General features: G+C 36.6%; 1 protein-coding gene across 2 annotated transcripts in view; it reads right to left on the bottom strand.

Moving 5' to 3' along the window:
- Positions 1 to 267: 267 nt before the first annotated feature.
- Positions 268 to 13,308, bottom strand: part of LOC145240010 (transcription elongation factor SPT5-like) — a 79,443-nt gene continuing 66,402 nt past the window's right edge. For both annotated transcript variants that reach the window (XM_080103614.1, XM_080103615.1), the window contains 6 exons: positions 11,179 to 11,394; positions 9,925 to 10,106; positions 7,115 to 7,267; positions 5,098 to 5,210; positions 1,850 to 1,945; positions 268 to 573 (listed from right to left, as the gene is read on the bottom strand). In XM_080103614.1, coding sequence (XP_079959740.1) covers positions 430 to 573; positions 1,850 to 1,945; positions 5,098 to 5,210; positions 7,115 to 7,267; positions 9,925 to 10,106; positions 11,179 to 11,394 — 904 coding nt within the window. In that variant the 3' untranslated portion in view covers positions 268 to 429. The remainder of the gene's footprint in view (positions 574 to 1,849; positions 1,946 to 5,097; positions 5,211 to 7,114; positions 7,268 to 9,924; positions 10,107 to 11,178; positions 11,395 to 13,308) is intronic.

The following is a 13,308-nucleotide window of genomic DNA, read 5'->3' as shown; positions in this document are numbered from 1 at the left end:
TATCACTCCACCTATGTATCTATCCTACTTCTGCACTATTCCTATATTCTGAGTTAAACCCTCGCCTGTGACCGCTGTTCTGTGTTGGGAGTAAAAATCTGCTATCTTACAGGTTAACAAATGGCTGCAACCAAAAGTTTTAAGCAAACGTCTGACTTGTTTGACAAAAGCAACAACGAAAATTCACAATTAAAAAAAAAAAAAAAAAAAGCTACCAAAAACTTAGGATTCATTCAAATATTTTCAAAGATAAAAAAACACTTCAAATGATTTGTGTCAAATTTTAATTCTTACTTCGTGAATTTTTGACAGAAAGTGATCTTAGTGATAACTCGGCAGTGGGAGAAAGAATGGAAGAAAAAAAGAAAAAATCCAAACCATCTGAAGGATAATGATTTTACAAAAAAAAAAAAAAAAAAAAATATCATTTTAACTTTGCGATGGCACCTTACACAGGAAATGAATGGGGAAAATTCTCACGGAATCATTTTCAAATCTTATCACACCATCGTCACAATCAATGCTGATTACGACACCAATTGCCTCGCGATCATCACCACATATCACTTTGGCCTGCGGAAATAAAAAGGTTAAAACAATTGTCATTTTCATGTTTTTTTTTAATGAATTTATTCAATACATAATATTTCCAAAATAATTTTTAAAATTGTTTTCAATAATTCTTTAAAAAATAAAACTAATTTCAATAATTCCTCATCAAAATAGGACCGAAAAAACATTTCAATAATTATTAAATAAAAAAAAAAAAGAACAATCAGAAAAATATAATAAAACAAAGACTGCATGTACAGAGGGGATAAAGATGTGAGATAAAAAAGTGAAGGAACTGATTTGCCTTGTTATCACTTCCGGTAACAGCCACACCAGGTGTTAGGAAGTGTGTAAGCTGACTATAACCGAAAGTTCCAATTGAGTAGATTTGTTTTTTGTTTTTTTTATTTGTTTTTTTTTGTTTTTTTTGGAGGGGGGAGGGTGTAAATCATTGTATTTGTGCACCCATACTTTTCAATTTTTTTTTTTTTTCAGAGCACCTATATGTGAAGGTGATTGATCTCATTCAATGCAAATGGGAACTCTCCTACTGCAGCCATAAGACAATTGAAAAACAAGCACAAGCAGAGGTTCTTCTCCCCCCCATATTAAAAAAAAAAAACATACAGAAAAGTCTGTATAATGCACACTCGTGAAAAAATAAAAATATAATATTCCAAAAATCACATGAATTGATCAGGTAGTTTTATTTTTAAATAATAAAAATCAAATTTTAAGAGTATCCGAGAAGTGACTGTCTAACCCGCCATTTTGAAAAATATGCCAAGAAAAAAGGGAAATAACTCAACAATACTTCACACATATTAGATTTATGTTGCAATGTCTACAAATTCCCGTTAATCGCTTAAAAATTATTTTCTTTATGAAAATGAAACTACTTGATCAATTTATGTGATTTTTGGAATATGATATTTTCATTTCATCACAGGTACATACATCATATAGACTTTTCTTTATTTTTAATTTTAATAGAGGGAAAATTCTGGACAGGAACCAAAGCATAAAGGCTGCTTATTCCCATCCTTCTCTCTCATTGCAAAAACTGTGACACTTCCTCCTATGGAGGAGGATGGTTCAACCTACCTATGGTGAATGCTGTTTAACAAAAAACGGTATGAATTTTAAAAAAAAATTTAAAAAAATTTTTTTTTAAATTCATACTTTTTTTTTTTTTTTTTTTTTTTTTTTAGTCAAAATGGGATTATAGATTAGAATAAGAAATCCTAAAGAGGCTTAACAAATAAATCTATGAGAAAAAATAAACTTATTTACATACCTTTTCTCCAACAACAGGTGGAATCGGTTCCAAATGCATACTTGTAACGCTCACAACTTTTTCTTTATCAGGGATGTAAATGCTGCACATGCCACCCTGGATAAAAAAAAAAAAAATATTATGGAAACACTTAAATTTGTTCAACGTTGGTATATTGTATGCTAGCATTATCTAAACCAGAAAAATATATATGGAATGGTAGTAAGAGTTCAAAAATGAAGAACAAGAGTATGAGTGACGAAGAAGGTTTTATTTTATCGTCGCAATTTACTGTACAATTCCTCAACATGAAAACTGAAAGATGAGGTAATAATTTTATTTGACAAATGATTTAAAATAAAAAATAATGTTAATTCGATACGAAGAAAAAAGAGGGAAATTACATTTATTTGCCTCAAATTCAGTGCAGTTGTAAAAATCTACATGTTAACAGCATGTCATGCCTGTTGTTTGATAATATTCAATACATGTCTCTTCGATAAATTTTCACTGGCAAGCAAAAAAGGGAGTCAACTAATTTTCGTTTACAATATAATTTAATTAATATCAGTATCATATATGACAACAAAATTTACTGGATAAATCGGTAGAAAACCTATTAATCGGACGATTAATCAATAATCAACTGATTATCAGACTCATTAATCGGTGGTCAACTGATTATCAAAGACCGATTAATCAGTAACCCATTGATTATCAAAGACCGATTAATCAATAATCAGCTGATTATCAAATACCGATTAATCAGTAAGCAATTATCAAAAAACGATTAATCGGTAATGTTTATTTTTATGGACCGATTAATCTGATGATTGTCAATCGGTAATCGGATGAGTCAAATGCCAATTAATCGGTAATCAGTTGATTACCAAAGGCCGATTAATCGGTAATCAGCCAATTTGCTAATCGGTACATTCCTAATATATATGTGTGCAACACAACTGGAAACAAATGCTGAGATAAGCGGAGAGCATATACAGTGCCTAGAATTCCCAAATGGTCATCTATCTGGTACTAACCAGGCTCAACATTGCTTAACTTTGGTGAACTGGTGTGTCAATGCGATTATGTCATATATCAACATTGGTGTGTTCATTATGAACAAGCATATAGATGAACGTTTAATGGTTGACTTATTATTGCCAGAATTTCTCTCCTTTCAACGGCAGAAAACAGGTGAAGGGAGGACACAGTCATTCAGCAGGCAATGGGCGAGGGCACGTGTTTTTCAGCATATAAAATGGGTTCAGCAGGTAAAGGGACAGAGGGATTCAGTTCTCCAGCAGATAAGGGAGACGGAAATTTATTTCTCCAGCAGACAAGGGAGACGGAAATTTATTTCTCCAGCAGACAAGGGAGACGGAAATTTATTTCTCCAGCAGACAAGGGAGACGGAAATTTATTTCTCCAGCAGACAAGGGAGACGGAAATTTATTTCTCCAGCAGACAAGGGAGACGGAAATTTATTTCTCCAGCAGACAAGGGAGACGGAAATTTATTTCTCCAGCATACAAGGGAGACGGAAATTTATTTCTCCAGCAGACAAGGGAGACGGAAATTTATTTCTCCAGCAGACAAGGGAGACGGAAATTTATTTCTCCAGCAGACAAGGGAGACGGACATTTATTTCTCCAGCAGACAAGGGAGACGGACATTTATTTCTCCAGCAGACAAGGGAGACGGAAATTTATTTCTCCAGCAGACAAGGGAGACGGAAATTTATTTCTCCAGCAGACAAGGGAGACGGAAATTTATTTCTCCAGCAGACAAGGGAGACGGAAATTTATTTCTCCAGCAGACAAGGGAGACGGAAATTTATTTCTCCAGCAGACAAGGGAGACGGAAATTTATTTCTCCAGCAGACAAGGGAGACGGAAATTTATTTCTCCAGCAGACAAGGGAGACGGAAATTTATTTCTCCAGCAGACAAGGGAGACGGAAATTTATTTCTCCAGCAGACAAGGGAGACGGAAATTTATTTCTCCAGCAGACAAGGGAGACGGAAATTTATTTCTCCAGCAGACAAGGGAGACGGAAATTTATTTCTCCAGCAGACAAGGGAGACGGAAATTTATTTCTCCAGCAGACAAGGGAGACGGAAATTTATTTCTCCAGCAGACAAGGGTGACGGAAATTTATTTCTCCAGCAGACAAGGGAGACGGAAATTTATTTCTCCAGCAGACAAGGGAGACGGAAATTTATTTCTTCAGCAGACAAGGGAGACGGAAATTTATTTCTCCAGCATACAAGGGAGACGGAAATTTATTTCTCCAGCAGACAAGGGAGACAGAAATTTCTTTCTCCAGCAGACAAGGGAGACGGAAATTTCTTTCTCCAGCAGACAAGGGTGACGGAAATTTATTTCTCCAGCAGACAAGGGAGACGGAAATTTATTTCTCCAGCAGACAAGGGAGACGGAAATTTATTTCTCCAGCAGACAAGGAAGACGGAAATTTATTTCTCCAGCAGACAAGGGAGACGGAAATTTATTTCTCCAGCAGACAAGGGAGACGGAAATTTATTTCTTCAGCAGACAAGGGAGACGGAAATTTATTTCTCCAGCAGATAAGGGAGACGGAAATTTATTTCTTCAGCAGACAAGGGAGACGGAAATTTATTTCTTCAGCAGACAAGGGAGACGGAAATTTATTTCTTCAGCAGACAAGGGAGACGGAAATTTATTTCTTCAGCAGACAAGGGAGACGGAAATTTATTTCTCCAGCAGACAAGGGAGACGGAAATTTATTTCTTCAGCAGATAAGGGAGACGGAAATTTATTTCTTCAGCAGGCAAAAAGACAAAACTCATGTTTCTTTTGTTGGTTGGTTGTTTTTGTTTTATGGCATATCAAACCCTTTTCAGGTTATTTAATGCCGAATCCGATATTATTTTGAAGAACAATTTTTTTAATAGAATATATTTGTTTTGTTTTTTTTTCAAGTTAGTTTCTATTCAATCCAGAGTTGGGACCCTAACAGATACTACCACTCCAGGTCAGAGTGAACCTGGGAACAATGGCAATTAAAGGGTGGCTCCATACTCCCCAAAGCCCGCAAGCTGGAGCCCTCACCATCGGGTATAGTTTAAGGTCCTGATGTTTCTTTAAAAGTACATTCTCAATCGAAAGATATTGATTTAAATGAGCATTTTTTTCTATAAATTTTTTTTTAATTTGATACTAAGAATTTCATTCATTATTTAATTTTTATGTTTTTCGTTTAAAAAAAAAAAAAAAAAAGGAACTTACAGTTACGGATCGAATAATACCCGTGTGGTGAATGAGGGCAACATCGTCATGGGTGTCCTTGATTCGCACTTCTATATCTGTTGTATGCCATTCAGTAATGGCTTGGTCCATGGCTGAAATCAAAAAAACATGGAATGAATATTAAAAAAAAAAAAAAAATACAGTTAAAATCTTCAGTTTTCCAGCCTCAAACAGATCAAGAACCATAACTTCCAAGACAAACAGAAAAAGAAATCACAAAAAACAAAAACACTTTTCTAATCGATTCAAGTATATATATCCGATGCAGTTAGACACAGCTAATCAACCGAGAGCAACATGACTATATTAAAGCATATAAGATATCAACGGATACACACTCGAGAGTCAAAACAATGAAAGGAATATGCTGTTGTCCTAGCCATAGTGATGACACTGTTCTACTCAAGGAGACAAAATAGTCTTGGCTTTCTGGTCGGCCTGTCATTAAAGCCATCATCTGAACATTGCATTCAAGTTGCAAACAAAGCAAGGAGCACTATTTCTCATTCAATGTTCACTTCTAAAATATATCTCCCTCATCATGTCATTCTTAGAGTATGGTGTCCAAGCCTCTGTTCGATAACCAATACGTGATATCCAGCATTTAGAGAGTGCTCAAAGACTAGCTATTCAACTGGTGCAGGATTTATCGGATTTATGAAAGCCAGTGATCTCATCAATGACCATTATGATAAACCTTAGGACGTATAATTCAGTCTTGTGTGAGAAAGACATCTATGCAGACATTGTAAGAAACAAATTTCGATTGAAACAAAGGAGAGATGTTTTTTCAATCGGGATCCTTGGACCTTAGAATAAACTTCTTTTTTTTTTTCTTTTTTTTTTTTTTTACAAAGGAGTCACCACTTATCAAGGCCTGAAGGCAACTCGAGGATAAAGGTTAATGAGTGTATAGTAGTCAATGAGAAAACATCATAGTAATCGTTCGAAGTGAAAATTGGTAAATTGGATTACTTAAGGAGACGGCTCATCAAGAATTTGTTCATGTTGCGCTTGAAGACGACCACATTGTAGTCAGTTGGAAAGTAGGTAAATGGAACAGAGTTCCACAGGCGTGCAGTTCTTATAAAGAAGCTTTATTCATGGAATCTAGGTTTAGGTACAGATAAAGAGTGGGGGAAATTATTGATAGTGGTTCCAGCTAGACGAGTGTTTTTCATGAAAGTCAGGCGGGGGGGGGGGCATAGATTAAAGCTCAGATGAGCAATTGTCATGAAAATAATGATAAAGCAGAGACAGGCTCGCAACATCTCTTATGGGAAAGAGATTGCAAGGAAGAGAAACAAGCAGCCCCACTAGGCTACGAAGTCTATTTTGAACTCTGTGAGGGCAGGATAAGGTGCTTCTAGCAGCTCTTGCCCAAATATGACAACAGTACTCCATCCTTAGATGTACTTGGCTCTTATACAGGTAGAACATCGCATCAGTAGTGAGATATCTACTGGAACGGCAGAATGATCCCAACATTTTTCCACCAGCCTTGGCAACGGATTTGATCCAAATGAAGTAATAAATGCACCAACAACGCAGTAATTCAAAGTGAATTTGGACAAGTGCTACTATATATAAACTTTTGGTTACTGTATATCCTCTTATAAATTTATACCTCTTTCCCTGAAACACGATTATTTTATTTTTTGACAAATGGATTGAATTACTGTTACAATATGTTTGCAGTATAATGGGGTATGATCCCGCACAGTCCGGAGATTCTATTTATAAACGATGTTGCTAGGAACTCACATTCTGCTACCAACGAATCAGAAACCAGAATTGCTCCATAAATATTAAACCTTTCTGTAGCAATTCCACATATGTTTTCTTTGTATCAACACAAGAAGAATCTTTTGCTCTGTGACTTCTAACTCAAGAACTGTCTACTGCGAACCAGTCACATCAAGGACTTGTGTAGAACAACGAACCATCGGAAACTGTTCTGAAACTAAACATGGCTTGCACTTCTAGAATTACTTACCTGCACCTGGTGTTTGCGGCGTATATGGTGCTACGGGCGTCATTGGGCTATAAGTCGATGGTGACGGAGTTGCACCATAACCAGCTGGTGAAGGTGAAGCTTGGTAGCCAGAAGGACTGGGTGTACCCACATAACCGGCAGGACTTGGAGTTGCTTAAAAGAAGGAAAGTTGAAATATAGAAAAAAATGTTTAACAAATTTCATTTTGTATTTTGAGATTTAAAATCATGAGAAAAGTAAGATCGAGTAATCAAAAAAACAGTCCACATTTACAAATAACTTAGAGTAGTAGATTTGAATCTGGTTAATTTGTTCCCCAGACAACAAACATTTATAATATTTGGATATTTGACATTCCAATTTATGTTTATTTACTGATGCATATGTTAGAGTCCCAGCTTCAATATGTGATTTTAACGTTGAATATGTTATTTTATTGTAGATAACACGTCATCGGCATGTAAAGGAAAACAGGCAGTTGTGTGTGTGAGTGTATGTACAACTTAAAGTTAAAAATTACAAAATAAAGGCCTACAAAGTTGGTATATTCTTAATTGGCATTGCCCCGGATGTACAATATCTAAAATAAAATAAAAAAAATTTTTTTAACTCTGGAAGTCAACTAAACTAGGCCAGGTTTCATCAGGGTGGGAATTAATTTTTATATACTAATTTGGAAATAAAATATAGACTTATTACTTTATTAAAGTTATCAGATAAAGGAGAGTTATGTATGTGTGTGTATGTCCAACTAGAAAGAAATGGGCTGGCCTGGGCAGAGGAGAAAGAGAGGATTGTGAAAAGGGAGTGGGGGGGGAAGCTAAAGAGATGTTGTAATCGAAATATGTTACGCTTTTGGTCCAGGTGATGCCAAATAACCCTACTAGTAATAAATAAAATAATGACAAAATAAAGAAATGACTGAACTTGTATACATTTCTTACAGTTTTCAGTGTGCCTCCCCTTGTTTAACACTCAGCATTATAAATGAAAGATCAAGGACAAGTGGAGTAATCCTGGGAATGGAGGTTGCCCTCCCCTACATCTCAGTAGAACAGCTATAGTCTACCACTTAACTTCAGTATGATAGAACAGTAATCAGATGGATATGCAATATCAGGTCGGATCAGATCTGACATATTAGCCTTGATATCCTGTTGGTAAAGTTTAATAAGTTTCTGATGGTCAATCGACTGCTTTTGTTTGGCCATGTTGATCTGGTTTGGTTGTTTTAGAGCATACTAACCCTTTTCAGGTTATTTAATGCCGAATCCGATAATTTTAAAAAAAAAAAAATTTATACTTGAAGTTGTTTATATCTTCAAATATTTATTTATGGTGTTTAGTTTGGTTGTTTTATGGCATATCAACCCTTTTCAGGTTCAATTCTTTTTGGCAAAAGTTTTCAAATTCTTTATATCTTCAAAAAATTATTCTTTGTGTTTAGTTTGGTTGTTTTCTAGAAGAAAATTGTTTTTTGTTCTTGGTTTGACAGAAATGCGGAAAGATCGGAGGAAAATGCGACGATCAAAGCAAACTTGGATGCACATCATTACACATCAGTGATTCCCAAGCTTTTTTACATGGCGGCACACTATTGAACTCTTTAAATTTCCACGGCACATCTATCTAAAAACTGAATATTTCAATATTTAACAATGCTTATTAATTTATTTATTGCGTACTATTATTCTCATCTTTATTGGTTGTTGTTTCACAACGTTTCGGCTAACTATTCCTCTGGCCTTCGTCAGGTGGTAACCGCGACGGATAGGAACTTCGAATCTCCAAACTGCATTCTCAGCAATCACTGCCATCCGTAGTTGTTGTCGTCTCACCACATTTTGGCCAAGTAAACCTCTGGCACACTTTGGGTAGGATTGAAACCGCTATCTTCAGACAATGTTCATCTGAAACTGTAGAGATTCAACGTCTCTATCAACTGCGCCACGGGCCCCGAAGGTTGCCAGAGGTTTACTTGGCCAAAATGTGGTGAGACGACAACAACTACGGATGACAGTGATTGCTGAGAATGCAGTTAGGAGATTCGAAGTTCCTATCCGTCGCGGTTACCACCTGACGAAGGCCAGAGGAATAGTTGGCCAAAACGTTGTGAATAAACAACCAATAAAAGATGAAAAACAACGACTAATAAAGATGATAATAGTCCGAAATAAAAATAAATTAATATATATAATGCTCATCTCTAAAATGAATTCTAATTAAGGAATAATATATATTTAACAATGCTTACTATGCAAAATTCAAAATATTGAACAATTTGAAACAAACGATTTATTATATATCTTCTTTTTTTTTTTTAATATATTTAAGCATCAATATTACGTAAAAATTAATGTGTAAGTTAGTATTTATTAATACAAACACCTGCTGTTATAACAATATGAAAGCTATTATAAGTTGTAACTTCCACCTATAAACTCTTCACGGCATACCAATAATCATTCCACAGCACACCAATGTGCCGTGGCATGATGGTTGGGAACAACCACATTACATGAACAAGGACTTCAAACGAAATTTTAACAGAATCAATCCTTAAGACCAACTCAAAGACTGGGATTGTAAACTGCCAGAAAACATGAGACCTTGACCAAGGACAATAAGACAATAAAATGGGTGAGGCTGAGGATGCTGATCACGAGGATACTGATGATTCACTGCATCAATAAATCTCACCTAATACAACAATATAAATCCTGCAAATCGTTTTTCAATTTTTGTCATAAGAATTCATCTAGGTTCTACCAAATATTTGTAGATCTAACATGAAACTGCATGTGACTTACCTTGATAACCTGCAGGGGAAGGCGTTCCTTGGTATGGTGAACAAGTGCCAGGCGTCTGTGGCGTAAAAGGGCCCATAGGGCTGGGCGTATCAGCATTATAACCAGGTGTGGCAGGAGTACTGACAACACCATAGTCGCCAGGGGAAGCAGAATCCTCAAGTGTGTAATCAAAGTCAGTAGTTCTGGAAAACAGAACGTTTATACAAGAAATGACACACAATGAAAAGAGAAATCAACTAAAAAAAGATACATTCTTTGGATGTGTTCATTGAATCTGTATATCTCGGAATGAAACTGAGAAAATTATAGGTTGGGGAAGATAGATCAGAGGAAATGTGATTGTGTGGAAAAGTGCAGTAAGATGCATAGGGAGAGGAAGAAAGACAGACCAAACCTGAGGACAAAGGAAGGAAAGGAAAAGCAAGTGATGTAAAGAGTGTGTAAATGAAAGCATTAAAGAGAGCAGGTAAGGGAGTGAGAGAAGGAGATAGAAATTGGAAGCAAGAGAGAGAGCACAAGCGAGAGAGAGAGAGAGAGAGAGAGAGAGAGAGAGAGAGAGAGAGAGAGAGAGAAAGAAAGAGATCGAGAAAGAAAGAGAGAGAGAAAGAGAGAGAGAGAAAGAAAGAGAGAGAAACACAGAGAGAGAGAAACACAGAGAGAGAGAGAGAGAGAGAGAGAGAAAGAAAGAAAGAAAGAGAGAGAGAAAGAAAGAGAGAACGAAAGAGAGAAAGAGAGAGAAAGAGAAAGAGAGAGAACGACAGAGAGCGAGAGAAAAAGAGAGAGAGAATGAAAGAGAGAGAGAAAGAGAGAAAAAGATAGAGCAAAAGAGAAATACAAAGAGAGACAGAGAGTGACAAAGGTAAAGAGAGAGAGTAAGGAAGATACATAACACGGTTGAGGAAGACAGAAGAAGAGAGATGGTGGGGCCAACTTACAAACAGAAGATGAGGAAGAGCAACAAAGCAACAGTGATGAAAACAAAAAAAAAATGAGAGAAAAGCATGTGGAGAAAGAGAGAAGCAAATCTAAGAGATTTATGTTAAATTTATGTTAAATAGCGAAAGAAAAAAAGTATTTATGTTTAATAGCGAAAGAAAAAAAGTATATATTTATGAAAATCATCTCCCCACCCACCCCCACCCCGTTTCCTAAGCAGATTTCTGACAATTACCAAAGGAATCACATCCCCATGTCTTATGATTTTTAACGCTCAATAAATTCAGACAAAAACAATATCATGAAAGATGACAATACCTCGATGGTGTATTCGTGTTCGCAGGGTCCCAGGCACTGGTACCACCACTGAGTGGTGTTCGGTTACCTTCGTGGAGAGGAGTTTGTCCACCATAATGAGGTGTACGTCCGCCTTCTGAACCATATAATGGTGTCCGTAACGAGTACATTGGTGTCTGACCATTGTAGAGTGGAGTTCGACCATATGATGAACTGCCAGATCCAACTTTCCGATGACTGAAAAAGATAAATTTTAAAACTAAATTACAAGAAAAATTTTGACAAAAAAAAAAAATGAATTTGATTCATATATTATTTCTCAATTCAATGTGTCCTTTTATGTGGAATACATCTTTTCCTATGAGATATAACTGTAAGCACATCTGCTGTAGATCTAGCAGAACGGAAACCATATTGTGTGTCACTAAGAAGGTTATTTTTGCTGAGATGGTTGATTACTTCTCTATTTAACACAGATTCCAGCAACTTACTCATGACGCACAGGAGACTTATTGGCCTGTACTGAGAGGGGGATGAACGATCACCTGAATTCTTAAATACAGGCATACTGATGAGATTTTCCAGGGTAATGGGAAGCAATTCTCCTTAAGACAACGTTTAAACAGTTTTGTAAGTATTGGTGCTAGTTCTGGTTGAAGTTTTTTGAGTACTATAATTGGAATACCGTCAGGGCCGGTTGCTTTACTGGAATCAAGGTTTTTGATTAGCTTGGCAACATCACGTACAGATATTTGTATATCACATAGTGTGTTTTCTGATACAGGAGGAAATATTGGAGGTTGGCAGCCTTGGTCGCAAAGGGTAGAATTGGCTGCAAAGTTCTTGGCAAAGAGTTTGGCTTTGTCTGATGCTGATGAGATTAACTCAGGTCCATTGATGATAGTTGGGATAGAGCACACGCTTCTGTTCAGGATTCTGTTTCCAAAACTGGTGGGAACCAAGCCGCTGCTCAGCTACTTTGGAGTTGACGGACTGAGCATACAACTCTCTTGCGTTCTTTATTACTTTCTTACAATGGTTGCTGGCAGTCCTGAAAGCGGCTTTAGTTTCCATACATCTATTACGTTGGAAGCAGTGGAAAAAGTGATTTCTGTGCGCAATAGCAGCAGCACATTCTGGAGAAAACCATGGCTGGCTGTTAGGTTTTTGCTGGAACTTTTTCGAGGGTATGAAATTGTCAATACCTACAATTAACCATTCCGTCAGGTCTGATACTATAGACGACACATCCTTTTTAAACATGGAACGCAGAGGAAGATCCAATTTAAATGTAAGGAAACTATCCCAGTCAGCCATAGTGTATCGATATACTGTACGATGGAGAGGTACGTCTGAGGACTTATTACATTTCATTTTTATCTTAATTGATACAACTGAGTGGTCGGAAGATCCAAGAGGAGGCAGAATGGAAACTGAACATAGTTCAGGACAAGTTGTGAGAAAAAGGTCTAGGAGACTTGCATACTAGCCGTCATTGTCGGGCACACGGGTGGGTTCTTGAACAATCTGAGTGAGGTCATAAGCAATGAAGAAATCATGATAGAATCTCCCCTCATCATCGGTCTTGTTTGAGTGGGTCAACCATTCCACATTGTGACCATTGAAGTCTCCACATACGTGAATGTTAGCTGAAGGATATGCTGATAGAACTTGGTCAATTTTCTCAGATATGCTTTTAAAGATAGTAACTCCGCTGTTATGGGGGCGATAGAGAGTAAATATAAATGCCATAGTGTGAGCTAGTGCTACTCGGAAGCACATATAGGGTAAGTTAGGATCTTTTCTGGAGATGTCCCTACCACATGGAAAGCCATCTTTTATACATATTCCATGCCCATGGCGATCTTGGGGGTCAGATTTGGAAGTTAGGTTAGAGTATCCTTTAATTACGAACTCATTTAGGGAAATAGTCTGTCCAATTGCAGTTTCACTTAAAAATAAAAGGTCTGGTTTAGTCTCCTGTAATTGGGCTTCAACCTCTGGAAGGTTAGAACGTAGACCCCTGATGTTGGAGTCACGAGTATATACATCATACAGATTTTCTTTATTTTTGTTTTTTTATATGAGGAAATTCTGGACAAGAAGCAATTTTTACACAACTTTAACAAAAATAAAACAATATTTCTTGTT

This window comes from Euprymna scolopes, chromosome 19 (assembly GCF_053919585.1).
Source record: "Euprymna scolopes isolate OS-2025 chromosome 19, ASM5391958v1, whole genome shotgun sequence".
Classification (NCBI taxonomy): Eukaryota; Metazoa; Mollusca; class Cephalopoda; order Sepiida; family Sepiolidae; genus Euprymna; species Euprymna scolopes.
This window is presented reverse-complemented; position numbering and strand designations above follow the sequence as displayed.